At 35.4% G+C, this 15,685-nt stretch overlaps 1 protein-coding gene across 1 annotated transcript; it reads right to left on the bottom strand.

Annotated features, from left to right (window-relative positions):
* Positions 1-2,584: 2,584 nt before the first annotated feature.
* Positions 2,585-15,219, bottom strand: LOC149244271 (sodium/calcium exchanger NCL1-like). Its single transcript, XM_089374780.1, has 4 exons — positions 15,022-15,219; positions 7,202-7,315; positions 6,506-6,754; positions 2,585-2,852 (listed from the first exon to the last, which is right to left on the bottom strand). The coding sequence occupies exons 1-4, from the start codon at positions 15,131-15,133 to the stop codon at positions 2,758-2,760; spliced, it is 570 nt and encodes a 189-aa protein (XP_089230906.1). The 5' UTR covers positions 15,134-15,219; the 3' UTR covers positions 2,585-2,757.
* Positions 15,220-15,685: the final 466 nt, after the last annotated feature.

The following is a 15,685-nucleotide window of genomic DNA, read 5'->3' as shown; positions in this document are numbered from 1 at the left end:
TAGGCTGACATCAATGCCAACACCATGTGGCCAAAATGCCCAACAATGCTGATAATATACAACCCATGATTCTAGTCATCTCCATTCATACTTATCCTTCAAAGTGACATTATAGGCCTCCATCCATTTCTTCCTTTAGTGGTGCTCCCCAATACTATGCTTACCACACAATGGGGATTATGGATGCATGCAATTCAAATACTATTAGTGATTGCATTCGTTGAAATAAGTGATGTCTTTCTTCTCCATGATCCCAATTCTAGGATTGGGCTATTTCATAGGCATAAAAATTGGGTACACCTAATAGCATAGCATAGTCTTCCCATATTGTTTTTCTTTCCTTATTGTAATTAATTCTATTCTATTCTACAATTAAATTAGACTCATTTGAATTCACATGCATGCCAAAGTAGTTCCCTATTTTGAATACCATTTTAGAATTCTCATTGTTTATTCTCTTGCACTTTTTTGATGTTCCAATACAAAAAAAACCCAGGCCCTTCTATCCTTGACCATTGCATTAGGGTTTTTGATATACACCAACTTACACTAGGCATGGAGGTATCTAGGTAAGTTAGGCTATTGAAAATATTTTAATGATTTGGAAGCATAACAACATTACAGGCATTATAGGCATAAGCAAAGACAATTTTTGCAGAGCCTATTGAATTGAAATATCAAGATATGGAGTGACCATCCTTATTACTCACACATATAGCTCAAGGGATAGTAGTTTATTCAACATGAGAATAGGAAGGTAGAGTAGATGTAAGGTTTAATTTACTTGAATAAATTAAGACATAATTATTTGGAATTAGCTTAGCATTTTTCTAATGTGTTTCTTAATGAATAATAAGTTTAAAATAAGAATGAAATTCATATCACTTAATGAATAACACAATGTAAACAAGCTTAAATAAAAGTGAAATTCAAGTTAAAAATTTTGATCAAAGGAATAATGAATGTTAACAAAAAGTTAGCTAAGAATGAAATTCAAATTAATAACTATAATCGAAGGTGTTAACAAAAAGCTAGCTAAGAATGAAATTCAAATTAACAACTATAATCAAAGGAAACTGTGAATGTTAACAAAAACCTAACTAAGAATGAAATCCAAATTAATGACTATAATAAAAGGGACTATAAATGCTAACCAAATCACTACAATAAAAATGAAATTCAAGTTCACCATTTTGATCAAAGGAATAATGAATGTTAACAAAAAGTTAGCTAAGAATGAAATTCAAATTAATAACTATAATCAAAGGAAACTGTGATTGTTAACAAAAACCTAACTAAGAATGAAATCCAAATTAATAACTATAATCAAAGGGAGTATAAATGCTAACCAAATCACTACAATGGAAAAATGGAAATTAAAATGGAAATTCTTTTTCATTATCATAATAAAAATAAAGACTATCTTCAATTACTTTATTGCAATAAAATTCTAAACTAGCAATGTAACATTCATTGCAAAACAAGAACTAATACTTCTAATCTAAGGCTACAAAACTCTGTTAGTTAGAAAATACTTCTAATCCAAGGCTACAAATCTCTCTTAGTTAGAAAATCAGGTTGTGAGATCTCATGTCAGGTTGTGAGATCTTATGCTTCATGTGTCTCTCACAAAAATACTCTATTCACTTGTGAAGTTTATTGATTGAGAAGGAATTCTAATGTTCATGCATCAAATATAATTTTTATTTAAATTAAGTCAAATGAAAGAAACTTGGTCATGTCTACCTAACTCATTAGAATCCATTGGGATCTCAATGGATAGAAAAAGAGTTTTAGTGTATCTATTCACCTCTTTTGTTTGAAAGAGAATTACAATAGTATTCTACAAACCATTGCATTCCTTGCTTTAAAAAACAAGTTTAAACTTGGTTAGAAAGCAAGTTCTAAGTAATCAAAATGCAATGTTTGCTTCCATATATAAACAAACACTAATATATGTATATATAACATAGATTTAAAGAAAACAAGGGAATTTGCAGGGTAGTAAACACTAATACATGTATATATAACATAGATTTAAAGAAAACAAGGGAATTTGCAGGGAAGAATGTCCCTACCTAGCACAGAACAGATATGGAGGCTGGCAAGAAACATCTAGTTATTCAGCTTGCAAATCTAATCTAAAATACAAACCTTGAAACTGGGTGAAGTGTGTTATTCATGAAAAGTGGACCATTAGTAGCGGCGGAGAGTTCATCCACTTGTTGACTCAGAACCATCAACAACACTCGTCAGCAGCTGCAAGAGCCCACTGCCCATTGTGTATGAGAGAACCCACCACTATCTCACTGAGTAGTATCTCACCACTAGTTCCAACACTACTCTTTTCTCAAAGAATTTTGTTTCAAGTTCATCGTGTTTTCTCTGTAATTTATGATGGATTTCATGATGCTTTCGATTTTATGGTGAATTCTATGTGATATTTCTGTTTGTAAGATTGCCCAATGATTAGCTAATAAATTAGATCAAAATTGTGTGGTGCATCTTTATGTGGTGCAATGGAAAGGTGTTGTTTACTTTTCTTGTTGAAAAACACAAGGATGACACATAAAGATGAAACAAACTCACTAAAGTTCATTGCAAATGGAGTTGCAACAAAGAATACGAAGAAATGCCTGAAACAATAGGGAACAAATCAATGGAATCTATAAATGGGTCTACAAAAATAGCTGCCATTCCAACACCTATTGCGATCTTCAGAACTGCTCTAAATACTAACATTTTTGTCCCTAAAGACTATGTTTCCTCCTGTTCATCATCCTTTCCCTCTCCATCATTAGTGTTTCCGTCCAACAGAGCTTGAAGTGACAACTCAACATCCTTCTCAAAACCTAAAAGTACATGATCAATCATCAAAGTATGCCCAATACCACGTTTAGATAAATATAAATTGCAGTGTAGTAATACTTATCAGCACAAATAAATAGGAATCTAGTTCTTCTTTTGAAGGAAATGAATACATCCATTAGTTGCATGGCTGAGAATTCTGTGGACTAGTTTTTGTTCACCTTTATTTTACTTTGACTATTTGATTACACTTTTTATCTATCTGGTCATGCCTGCGATGAACTCTTCCTTTGTTAGTGCTCGATCTGCTTCAACTATGTCAAATTCAGACATCCATTTTCCAATGACATTATCTGTTTCGATTCCATGTAGAGTTAAGGGCCAAGGTGCCCAATCCAATAATTAATTGGCAGACTTCCGCTTCACACAACTTCTGGTCCTTATCTTTGTCGGCAAAATTGAATAGCCTGACAGTTAACCCATTGACAGAGTGTTAGTCTGTTGACTCTACTTGGATTCAAACAGATGCCCAATCTAATAATTAATTGGCAGACTTCCGCTTCACACAAATTCTGGTCCTTATCTTTGTTGGCAAAATTGAATAACCTGACAGTTAACCCATTGACAAAGTGTTAGTTTATTGGCTCTACTTGGATTCAAAAGTTTTTGAAAACTTACACATATAGAGTGGATTCAGTTTGTACTTTGCATATTTTCGGGATAGTTTTGGCTTATCTTAGGTCGGTGCGATATAGAGAAACTAAATATCTAGGGATCCAACCTGTAGGTCTTTTTTATGTAACACACTCTCGGCATTGAGAGTGTGCCATAGATTTCAGAATATTCACCTACCACTGAATACTGGAGTGTGAAGTTGAAATGAATGAGGGCATTCCAGTAGACCCATGGTCTTCAAGAACAAAATGGAAAAACAATGTGATTCCTCAAGGAAGGAGAAAGGAAAAAGCTTTTAGTGAGGCCTCAGGTTTTGAGGCACTAAGCGAAGCCTTAATCATGGCCTGCAGATGTACGTGGCCTACAAATTACCCCAGCATTGTGATCTTTTATACATAATGCAGACATGTTCAAACTCAAATTGTCATATCAATGGGAGTTTACTTAGAAGAATTATCATTACCTTGTGATAAACCTTTGAAACAAACTTTTGAGGTGCCTTGGGTGGGAAAAAAGCGCTTGCAACTACCAACAATAGTGCTATTGTGAACTTTCAACTACCACAGCGGAAGCTAGATCAAAGGATCCATCTGTGGGCTAGGGGTTTGCCAAAAAGAGCCTCACGATTGATTGCGGTGAGCTAGTCAAGGCTGGCAAGACACAAAGAGTAATAGTGAAAAGGACAGAAACTGATTGCATGCACAAGTTTCTCAAACCCTATTTCTGTAACTCAAAATGTATTGGAAAAGGATGGTAAGCGTTGTTTGTTAAGATATGCTAATTGAATTAGAAGATCAGTGTAGAGCCCTTTCGAATTTACCTGCATGACTCGTTGTTTCATCAATAGGTGATGTTATTTCACTCTTAGACAATGCTCTTTAATTTCTTTCTATAGGCAGGGCCAAGGCATATGTTGCACCATGCAATATCTGATTTGCTTGCATTATCCTAAAGAGACTTCCTATACTAAAAAGAGAAAGTGTTCTAATTAGCTTTAGTTCTTATGACAACTATATTTAGACTATTTAACAACATGGAAACCTAAATAACCTTTAGCTAAGCTCCAAGAACTAACCATCTTTCAAAGGAATTGGTGCTTCCATGCACTTTTTATAGGGGAGTGCGAACATCTAGAATGAGATAATGGCCATGACAACTTCCACTAATCAACAACCACCTTGCAGGGACATCCCGACTCACTTCTCATGAATTTTATCCATCAATATTAATTGATATAAATCTTAAAAAGATAATTGCAGAATCCTCTCCATATGGGAAAAGGCAATTTTCTAGCTCAAGACACTAGCCAGGACCAGCTTTGGTATTTGTGACCCTTTGTGGGGATGCACTCACCCTGCTTCCTTGGGTTTCCGCCTTGTAACAGAGTTCAAGGATCACCAAACTTTCCAATCTGCCTAGTCCCTTAGACACACTTTATATGCTAGACATAGTGAAAAGAAGGAAGAAAAATCTTAGCCAAGTCAATATCAATATCTTAACCACTTATTATTGATATAAATCTTAAAAAAATAATTTCAGAATCCTCTAAAGATGGGAAAAGGCAATTTTCTAGCTCGAGGCACTAGCCAGGACCAACTTTGGTATTTGTGACCCCTTTGTGGGGATGCACCCACCCTGCTCTCTTGGGTTTCTGCCTTGTAACATAGTTCAAGGATCACCAAACTTGCCAATCTGCCTAGTCCCTTAGACACACTTTATATGTTAGACATAGTGTTAGACATAGTGAACAAAAGGGAAAAATCTTAGCCAATTCAATATCAATATCTTAACCACTTATTAATAAAGAATAGGAAGTAGAGTAATTACTTGTTCCGAGTTATTAATTTACAATAACTATAAAGAATGTAGTCGAATGGAAAATATTACTTGACAACCCTTCAATATTTTCTACTAGTATGTTTGTGCATGTAGATATGAAATTAAGAGCATTGTTGAATACAAAGCTATCATTTCCTAGCCTCAGATATACTTTGGAATGAATAAACCTTTCTCTTGCCACCATTTTGACAACTCAGTGTGAAATCAGTGTCACTTTGAATTTCCTATGAGGGATCACATCCACAATTAATTAGTAAAACATAATCTACCATATATTATGTTCAAGAAATTGACTACAATCTGCAGTTGAAAAGAGACCTCAATTCCTATGTGAATTTGAATATCTCAAGACAACATAAGGGATACAAATGCATATAGCCTTAGTACCTGGAAAGAAGTCACTACATAATTACAAGACCACCTGGATGTCTACACACAATCAAAATAATGGCATCAACTGCAATGCTTATTTGCATTGACACCATGGAAAAGCAACACCAAGCCAATATAATTCCAACATACTGAATATAGATGTAAGACAATTTTAGACCACCTGGATGTCGACACACAATCAAAATAATGGCACCAGCTGCAATGCTTATTTGCATTGACACCATGGAAAAGCAGCACCAAGCCAATATAATTCCAACATACTGAATAAGATGTAAGACAATTTTAATTGAAAAGGATGAACATGAGCACCATGTAGACCAACAATTTTGCAGAAAGGTAAACATATACGTGTGTTATAATTCCAATTTTGCTACTGTCTTGCCATTGATTAATGGGTGTTAATGTTGAAAGTATTGTTTGATTTTCATTTTAGAAACAAAACAAAAAAGAGAAAGGAAAAATAAATCAACAATATTCACCTACTTTGCATGTACGTTCTCATCTGGAGATCCATTTGAGTTAAGGAGCACACCCTATTTTTCATAAGAAAATTGAGATAATCTTTTGATAGAAAGAAATCGTTGATACCGTTCTCTTGCCATGAAATTGTTGATAAGCTTCATGATAGTTGCAGAAACTAAAATTTCATTGCTTGTAATAGATCCATGATGGCAGAAACTACTGAAAACCAGAAACTACTGTTGCAAAAATTACTGAAAACCATACACCCAACATCTTAAATTGAAAATATCAACAACTGTGAATCGAGTTTCAGAATGAAACAAAATACCATAATGACTGAACTTCTTGGTGAATGTGCGAGGTTTCATCATCATTTTTTCATTGGCAAAGTTTTGAACATCACATCTTCCAGCTATTAAGCAGCTACTCCATACAATGGTAAGCAGCATGACTGTCGAGCTTGCCAGTAAGACCATGTTGACTATGATCTTTGATTGAGGATTCTCTTTGGATGCAGCAATGACAGAAACTGCCACAATTGAAGATAATAAAAGAAAGCTGGGAAATTTCAATGTCTCTGTAATGCAAAATTCAAAACTTACGCAAGGATTAGATTGTTCATTGTTCAACATTCTCACATACAATGTGAGAAATTCACATAGAATTTTTTAAATGTTATACCTACACCTAATCAAACTGTCAGCGGAAAAAAATTTAGAACTCTAAGGACTACAATAGAATGCCTATTAGTTCGAACTTTATTTTAACTATCTTGGGTAGAAGACACTAATAAAAATCCTTTTAAAGCAGATTGAAAGGTGTTTAAAATCTGCACAATTGAATCTACAACTACAATATTACTTCAAGATCAACAATCACTTTTAGAAGATCATCTAGGTGAAGAGAAAAAAATATGTCTAGATAGAACTCTAAAGACTAAAAACCATAATGAATACAATATTAAAATTCCACTGAAATACATCCAAGAGGTTGGAAGTCCCTGGAGAAAATAATGGTTTCTTACCAAGAATAAGGAGAACATCTGGAGACGCACCAAGGATGGGAAGCAATAGGCCACCAATTATCCCCGGGTTGATGACTGTCGGGTTGATGACTGCCAGAAGAATATCACTCCCATCTGACAGAAGCTTAGCATCTTTTAGCATTAAAAATCCACAGACAACCACTAAAAACAAGTTCCCACTCAAAGCTCTTGAACATGGCCATCTATTTTCTTGAAATCAATGTGCTGTTGAGATTTGTGAAACATACAAGTAGTTCTCATACCATGAATATCTTTTGATTTAACAAAGAAAATTGTAAAAAATAAATAAGAGCATATTAGTCAAATTAATTAAGTAAAACATATAGTGTTTTGGATAAATCAACAAGACAATTTCAACAACTTCAAAGAAAAGTGAGATCACCTCAACTATGAATTCAAGATTTCTCTAGTCAAGCAGTTTTGGTCATTGACTTCGATTGAACATAAATGAAATTGGAGTAGGTTACATAAATGAATCAAAATTTTAAAATATAAGCTTATGACGGACACAAGGTATCAACGGGAAGAGCTTGTATTGTTTGTTAAATTAAGATGTTATTTTTTATTTAGTCACAATTGTCACTGAGGTGTGATAAATTTAATTACAAGCATAGTGATTAGTGAGGTATGATGTTATTGATAGAGCTGGGAAAATTTGGTATGAGATTAAGTGTTGCAAATCATTTATGGTCATTCTAATGAGTTATGTTCATACATACATTTTTCTTTCAGTACCCTCTCAAAGAAGGCTAGTTTTCCAATAAAACAGAGAGAAGAAATTTGGAAATATTATTGTTCAACTATGGTAGAAAATAAAATCAAGTTACAAATGTTATATAAATGGAACAGAAAATGAGATGTACCAGAATATTAGTGAGTTTAGAATCCAAAACCAATTGTGTAAAATATTCCTACTGCCTCAACATGCTCACAAGTTGAGACAATTCATTGTTTATGGGAAGTTACAAAGACTTCACAATATTAACACAATAAAATCTAGAGAATATAAACAACCAACTTTGGATGTGGATCCAAGGACACTGCAAACCATTTGGTATGAACCCTTTGCATGATGGGATATTTATTTTCCCCAATGGTTAAAACCCATGATCAAAGCCCTAACTCTAAAAATAATCAAAATGTTGAACCACCCTATATAACAAGAAAGTGCCAACCAATATCATTTTTTTATTTTACACGAGAGTATTAAGATCGTTCTCAGAACTAGATAAAAAACATCTACTACTATTTACCATCTTCAAGAAAACAAAGAACTTATCCATGTCCATTCACTAACAGGGCTAGAGAATTTGGAATCATAGTGGAAGAGACTGATTTTGCTTTACCATTAATCATTTAGTTCTCTTGAATTGAGAGTGTGAGCCAAATTTAGCTTTACAACATCATTATCAAAGTTTTTGAAATATTGCCAATTGAAAAATAACATCAAAATGAAGTGACCACAACCACTAGTTCCAAGTCAGTTGACCTGCTAAAAAACGATGGAAGGACTTAAAGAGACTTTGGGGGTGGGCTTGGGGTTGTAAAATGTGCACACTAGTCATGACCTTTCAGTGCCATAAGGTCAAACCCTAACTCCAAATGCTCCCTTTGGTACCTCAAGGTGTTGGAATGGCCCATGAGAAAGAAACCTCAACACTGCAGCCCCTGCATCAGTGTTTTTAAGAGCTATGACTAGTAACAATATTGAAAATATTTATTTTCAAAGACGGTGTAGAGTGCAACATTATTGATTATCCATTTTTTATCATAACTCAGAGGCTATTATGAGGGTTTGAAAGTTCCATGATAGCATGGATTTTATGGGCCAAACACAAGCTGGCATATATTAACTAATATAGTCCAGGCCAAAACCAGGATATGTAAGTTTCTATCTCTTACATTTGCATAAGAAAAAGTTACATGCTTGAGATAGTCTTTGGGGGCCATTTTTGCATATATGCTAAAAGGCATTATATTTCCAGGGATGGTTTCTAAAGCCATATTTTTTTAATGCATTAACCTCAGTGTTACTTGGGAGAGGGAGAGAAAGCGGGGAGCGGGAGCGAAAATAGGTGCGGGAGCGGCATTTTCAAAAGCTCCTGGTTTGGGAGCCAATCCCAGAGTGTTTCTTAATATATATATATATATATATATATATATATATCTATCTATCTATCTATCTATCTATCTATCTATATATATATATATATATATATATATTATATTTTTTATATTTTGATACATATATGTCAACTAAAACATGTAGAATGATGAATTAGATATAAAAAAAACATAAAAAAAACGTAGATTGATCATTGAACCATATAACAACAATCATCTAGAAGTTATAATCTTCATCAACCACGTCCACAAGTTAGTAACATACAACATATTGACTCTCATGAATCATGATTCATCAATCTTAAAGTTTCAACTTCAAGCTTTCAAAATTGAAAATTCAATATATAACATTTATCACCATTGATCACCAAAGTTGTACTTGTAACCTAAGTTTAACCATTACAAGAAATAATATCTAACATGAAATGAAATGTTATAAAATGAAATGAAATGAAACAACATTCACAAAGCATCACATTCATAATTCAGAATCATTACCAATGAGTTATAATTTCCAACTTCAAACTTCAAACTTAAATTGTCATATATTGTTTACAAAAAATATCAAAATAAATATGAAAGAGTCAATAGTTATGAAAACTACTAGAAACTAGAAAAGACAAGTAAACTGTAAATCTATTATCTACTACTTCATTTGGCCCTTTCCACGAGAAGTGTCTGATGTATGAGCAGGGCATGGTAGTCTTCTAGGAGTCTCCTCCCGCACAGACCGACGACCAGAACTAGAAGGAACATGCCCTCCACGTGAGAGTGTAGATGGAGGCAGTGACAGCAAAGGAACAAGACTGGGAACTCGAGCACTACTACTGGATGGTGGAAGTGGCATGGTTGTTGCTTCATCTTCCCCTCTCATAATTTCCGCTTCTAGTTCTTCAAGATGTATAGTGCCATCCTCCAAATTATCATCCTCTAGGTGGCTGTCCCAAATTTTATATGTTGGATCCTCATAAGACCGATCACAGTAATGACTCAGCAACCTCAAGTTGTAGTGCACATAAACCAAGCTTTTTGCCCGGTTTTCATTGAGTCTATTTCTTTTCACATTATGTATGAAGCTGTAGGTGCTCCAACACCTCTCTGCAAAAGAAGTATTTACAACCTGTGAGAGAACCTTTTTTGCCAATTTTGGCAAAAGTCCCTGGCCACCATATGCTTCCCACCATGTGAGAGCATCAAATCTGTCTCTAGCTTCCATTGCATGGAAGGTACCAAACAAACCAGTGCAACTAAAGTATCTGCCTAATTCAAGACGCAAACTAGCACAGTCCTCCCTATCAGGTATCAACTTGTCTAATGCTTGCAAATATCTTGTAGATACCTCTTCATCTATATGGGGTTTGACCCTAACCCCACCCCCTGGTGCAAGTTGGCCCAACCAAGATGCAGAGTAGTATTTTGGCGTAAGGATATACGCCAAGGCATGTAGTGGAACATTAAGTTTATCCCACCGTATACACACACAATCATGAATCAATGTATACAAGTTGGGATCATTTTTATGAACAATATCTTTTATTTGCCCCAACATGGTATCCATCTACTCATACACCGCGCCAATCACTAGTTTATCTGTATCTGCAAACCGAATCATGTGAGAAACGAGCTTGGTGAAATCCAATACTTGCCTCACACGTGCCCAAAACATACCATCAAGAGCGGTCTCCTCCACCTATTCAAAACCTTGCCTGTCAGCTGCATTTGTAGCCCTTTCCTTTAATACCTACCAGTGTGGACTTGATACCATGCTAGCCAATGACTCTCTTACCTTTAAAAGGCACCTGAAGGTGAGGTAATAGCTACCAAATCTAGTCTTCGCAAACTTCAACAACTCCAATCTTGAGTGACTGCAAAAAAGGCCATGGGTATTGCTATGATTTGTAATAAATTTTATCATTTCTTTGCCTTTCTTGTACAAATCACCAATCCATTTGTATTGTTGGCTTTTGTTCTTAACAATATCATGCATCAAAAGGTTCATTGTGTGAACCAAACACCCAGACAAAAATATGTTGGGGTATTTATCCTCAATAATTGCTCATGCTGCCTTACAATTAGAAGCATTATCAGTGATGACTTGGATGACATTGTATGGCCCAATATGGTCAATTGTTTCAAGTAATGGTTCTGCAATGTTGATGTTAGTCTTGAACTTGTCTGAGTAATCATATGCTGAAAGAAAGATGGCACCACTAACAGACACAACAAGAACATTTATCAATGACTTGCCTTTTACATTTTTCCATCCATTAGATACAATGGACACCCCATGGTTAGTCCAAGAACTTGTCATTCTACTCAAAGAATGTGATATTTTTGCTTTTTCATGATCAAGTCCAATGGTTCTAGCCTTGTCATACCCAAGGCTCTTGTATCCTTTAGGGGCATCATTTATGGTAGAACCCATTTCGTGCCAATAAGGTGAACAAAGAACATTGAATGATATCCCATATGCATAGAGAAATCTATAAACTTTTGAATCCAAATCATTCCTACACCCTTCATCAAGGAAATCTGATATGCTTCTACACCTTAAACTTAGTGACCATGTGCCTCCATATCCACTGCCTTGGGAGGATGCTGAAGGAGTTTTTTTTACATGTGATTGTGAGCTTGGTTCAAAGAAACCCTTTGAATTTTTAGATTTGTATTGGGCTTCCTCCTCTTCCCTTATGTATTTGGACACACTTGTACAAGTTTTGATTCCTATTTGTTTACCTCCATCCCATGGCCTTTTCTCGCAGAGGTGCTTTCTGGCACAGGTGTATGAACCTGTGTAATTATTGTTGCAATGGGGGCAATGAAATTTAGTGGTTCCACCCCCTTTCCCTGCTTCAAGCCTATTAACATATTTCCACAATGGAGTTTGGCCCTGTTTATTTTTTTGAGACTCATGTTCAATCTCCTCTAGCTCCTCCTCTCTGGGGTTTTCATCAAATCCTCTATGACCCACTTCTTCATCCCCTTCTTCATTTTCAACCCTCCTTTCTCTACTCTCCAACACCATAATAACCAAAAAAGGAACCAAGAAGAAGAAAATGCTAAGAAATATAACCATGATGTTTGAAATTTGAAGTTTTGAATCTACAAAAAAATGGAATGGGAATGGGAATGGGAGAAAAAACTTTATTTATTTATTTAGGAATGAAGTTATGAACATTAAAAAAATTGCTAGAATAAAGCCTACCTCTTTGGCCTCCAATCTCCCCTTGCAAGTCCTTGCTCCTTGCTTTCTCTTGCTCCTTGCTCCTTGCTCTCTCTTTCTCTCACTCTCACTTGCTCTCTCTTGCCCCTCACTCTCTCTTACTCCTCACTCTCTCTTTCTCTCTCTTCCTCTCACTCTAACTCTCACTCTCTCAATTTCTAAAATAATAAATTCATTTGAGGGAGGGTTTATTTATTTTCCCTTCCTCACTCTGCTCCCTCCCTTCCCTCCCTTTAATTTTTCCAACCATCGCTTTTTTTTTTCTTTTTTTCCAGCGAAATTTTTTTTTCCATGCGATTTTTTTTCCGTGTGCCGCCAAGAGTGATTTTTAAAGCCCGGGAGCGGTCGGGAGCGATCGCTCCCCGACCATTCTCAGGCTTTAAAAATATCTGCCGGAGCGACGCTCCCCAGTTCGATCTCGAAATTGGCAGTGAGCGGAAATTTTTTTCTGGGAGCACGCCCCGACCCGCTCCTGAGTCGCTCCCACTCGAAGCGCGGATTGGGAGCGAGATCGGGGGATGCTCCTCCGCAACACTGATTAACCTATTCTTTGCAAAACCAATATATCTAAGCATCTATCTCTTAGACTTTCGTAAGCAAAAGTTACACTCTTTGGGATTTCTGCGTATGTTAAAAGCCATTATATTGGTTTCTAAAACCATATTTTTTTATGTATTAACTTATCATTTGAAAAATATAATGTAATTTGACTCAGCAACTTTCAACATTAAAAATCTATAGACAACCACTAAAAACAGGTTCCCACCCAAAGTTATTTAACAAGACAAAAACCCATAGTTCTCACTGCAACTCTTAATAGTTACTTTGTTGGCTGCATAGCAAGCACCAGTCTGAGGCCTGTACGATGCTGCTTAAGGAATCTCCTTGGTTTTTGGTAACCATCTTTGTTGTTAATGTATTCAACCAACACTATCAATGTTTTTCTACAATGTAGCATTTGTTCTACTATCCTATACTTGGAAGAAAACTCACCAAGTAGTTTTATAATTTTTAACATTGCAGTGGAGTCCAACATAGAAAGGAAGATTTAGGTTTTTGTCTGCCATCTTTGAAATTCTCATGCACAGACTTTGAGGACAGTTTCAACGGTGTTGTAGAGTTCCAGACAGCTCAGAGAAGGGTTGGCTTATACAAAAGAGTAGTGATCATGCCAGGCGTGTTTCATTGTTAATAAAGTAGTAGAAGAATCTAACATTTGGCAAGGTAGGGAAAGCACTATTACAATGATCTTCATATATATCTTGTGAACAAACCAAACACTAAATCTCAAAACTCACAACAAAATCAATTACAGGGGCTTTCATCAAAGATTACCTTACTGATCTTCAAACTATCTTCTGAACAAACTAGATACTAAGATTTAGATACTAAATCTTAGAGCTTTCAACAAAATCAGTTACAGGGGCTTTCATAAAGATTACCTCAGTACGAATAGAATGTGAAAAGATGGCCACAGGAACATTAAGAAATCCATGCATATCTCTTCTCCAGTCTCCCAAGTGATGCAACTGAATTTTGCAGACTGATTTGAGGCTTATTGAGGATCCTCTGCTCCATATCACTTAAACTAACATAACATGTCTTAAGGTTAAGACTAATTTCTTAATTAAAATAAAAATAAAAATTCTTTTATTAGAAAAAAGGTGACACTAAAAGAAAAAAAATTATTAAAAAAAGTGATACATGCCACTTAAATTTTAATTTTAATTTATTAAGAAGTTGTGGATAACTGGAGTGAAAGGTGTTGCTAATTTGCATGTGATTAGCACACAGATGGTGAAGAATGGGCAGGGGATCAAGAACAATGAGCGGTGGTACAATGAACTTATTGTAGGCCTATGCCGACATTTGAAAGCGAAGTTCTTAGCTTGCTCCCATCTGCTGGGTTTGACTCTCATTTCTGCAAATTTACTGTAAATTTACATTTCATTATGTGAGTATGAATTAATCGTGCAATTTCATTTCAAAGTGTGGTTTCTAGAAATATCTAATTCACAGGCTAGAATTCTAAGACGGTGAAACTCAAAACTTGTCGATGATGTGGACCACGATTACAAAGATGGTGCACAACAACTTTGGAAGAATGAGCATGAATAGAAGGCTTCAAGTTTACTTTTCATTTTGTGAGTATGAATTAATCCTACAATTTCACTTCAAAATGTGGTTTAGTCTAGTGATGCATTTTCCATCAATAAAACATTATAGAAAACAGTTATGAAATTTACCTTACTCATTACTATATCGAATCAGTGTAATGATAGAGTAGACCAAACAAAGTGGAAAAGCAAAAGAATTTTTAGACACAAAAACAGAAGAAGTGGAAGAACAAAATGATCCACTAGTATAGTTGATCAAATTTCTGAAGAGTAAAGGAATCCACTAGTGTAGTAGATCAAATTTATAAAGAATAAGGGAAATGCTAGAAACTAGCCTGAGAAACTAGGTGGCTGAAATGCCTTTCTCCTTTTGGGAAAGTGAATTCCTTCCTTCTTTGTCACTGGAGGCGGGATAAATGAGAGTCGACAGCGAACGAAGCGCCACATGAACAGACAAGTGATCTAGCATTTTTAGTATAGTTAGTTAATCTAAACATCTCATCCCCTTCCTCAAATGTTGAAACGCTCATCGCCTTCATCAAATGTTGAAACGCTCTGTTTGGCCAACCAAACGAAGAACGTTTTTAAAAAAATTAAAAAAATCAGCTCCAATTCTGTAGTGAGCCTTTCGCCTGGATACTAACGTTCAAACCACAACGCAACACATCGAGCTATGCAATGCCAACGCAACATCGAGCCATGCAGTTATCAAGATTGACACATATGCCAAACATGACACGTATCCAGACATGTGTCTAGTTGTTAACAAAACTATACTTTTCACTCTGAAGGAATATACACCATAAGTTTTCTTAACAGGAAATGTTGTAAATTAATGTTAAGAGAAAGATAAAATTACTTCATTCCGGTGTTGTCAAAATGATTTGTACTTCTTTCAACTTTTTCCTCAGTATATCTGGGTACGAGGTCAAATAAGAAAGGATTGATATACCTGTGACAGAAGAGAAAACCGTTAAATGTTGTAGTGTTTTTAGTGGC

Source organism: Pinus tabuliformis, chromosome 8 (genome assembly GCF_031772625.1).
Source record: "Pinus tabuliformis cultivar Carrire ecotype Pingquan chromosome 8, CPIR1, whole genome shotgun sequence".
NCBI classification, from domain to species: domain Eukaryota; kingdom Viridiplantae; phylum Streptophyta; class Pinopsida; order Pinales; family Pinaceae; genus Pinus; species Pinus tabuliformis.
The sequence above is the reverse complement of the archived record's forward strand: the minus strand, read 5'-3'. Positions and strand labels throughout refer to the sequence as shown.

Excerpts from the sequence above, each read along its gene's own strand:
- LOC149244271 (XM_089374780.1), bottom strand. The coding sequence starts at position 15,133 with ATGTGGCGCTTCGTTCGCTGTCGACTCTCATTTATCCCGCCTCCAGTG. Across the intron at positions 6,755-7,201 it reads AGATGTTCTCCTTATTCTTG|AGACATTGAAATTTCCCAGC; the intron begins GTAAGAAACCAT and ends TTTGCATTACAG. Across the intron at positions 2,853-6,505 it reads CAAGAAGTTCAGTCATTATG|GTTTTGAGAAGGATGTTGAG; the intron begins GTATTTTGTTTC and ends ATGTACTTTTAG.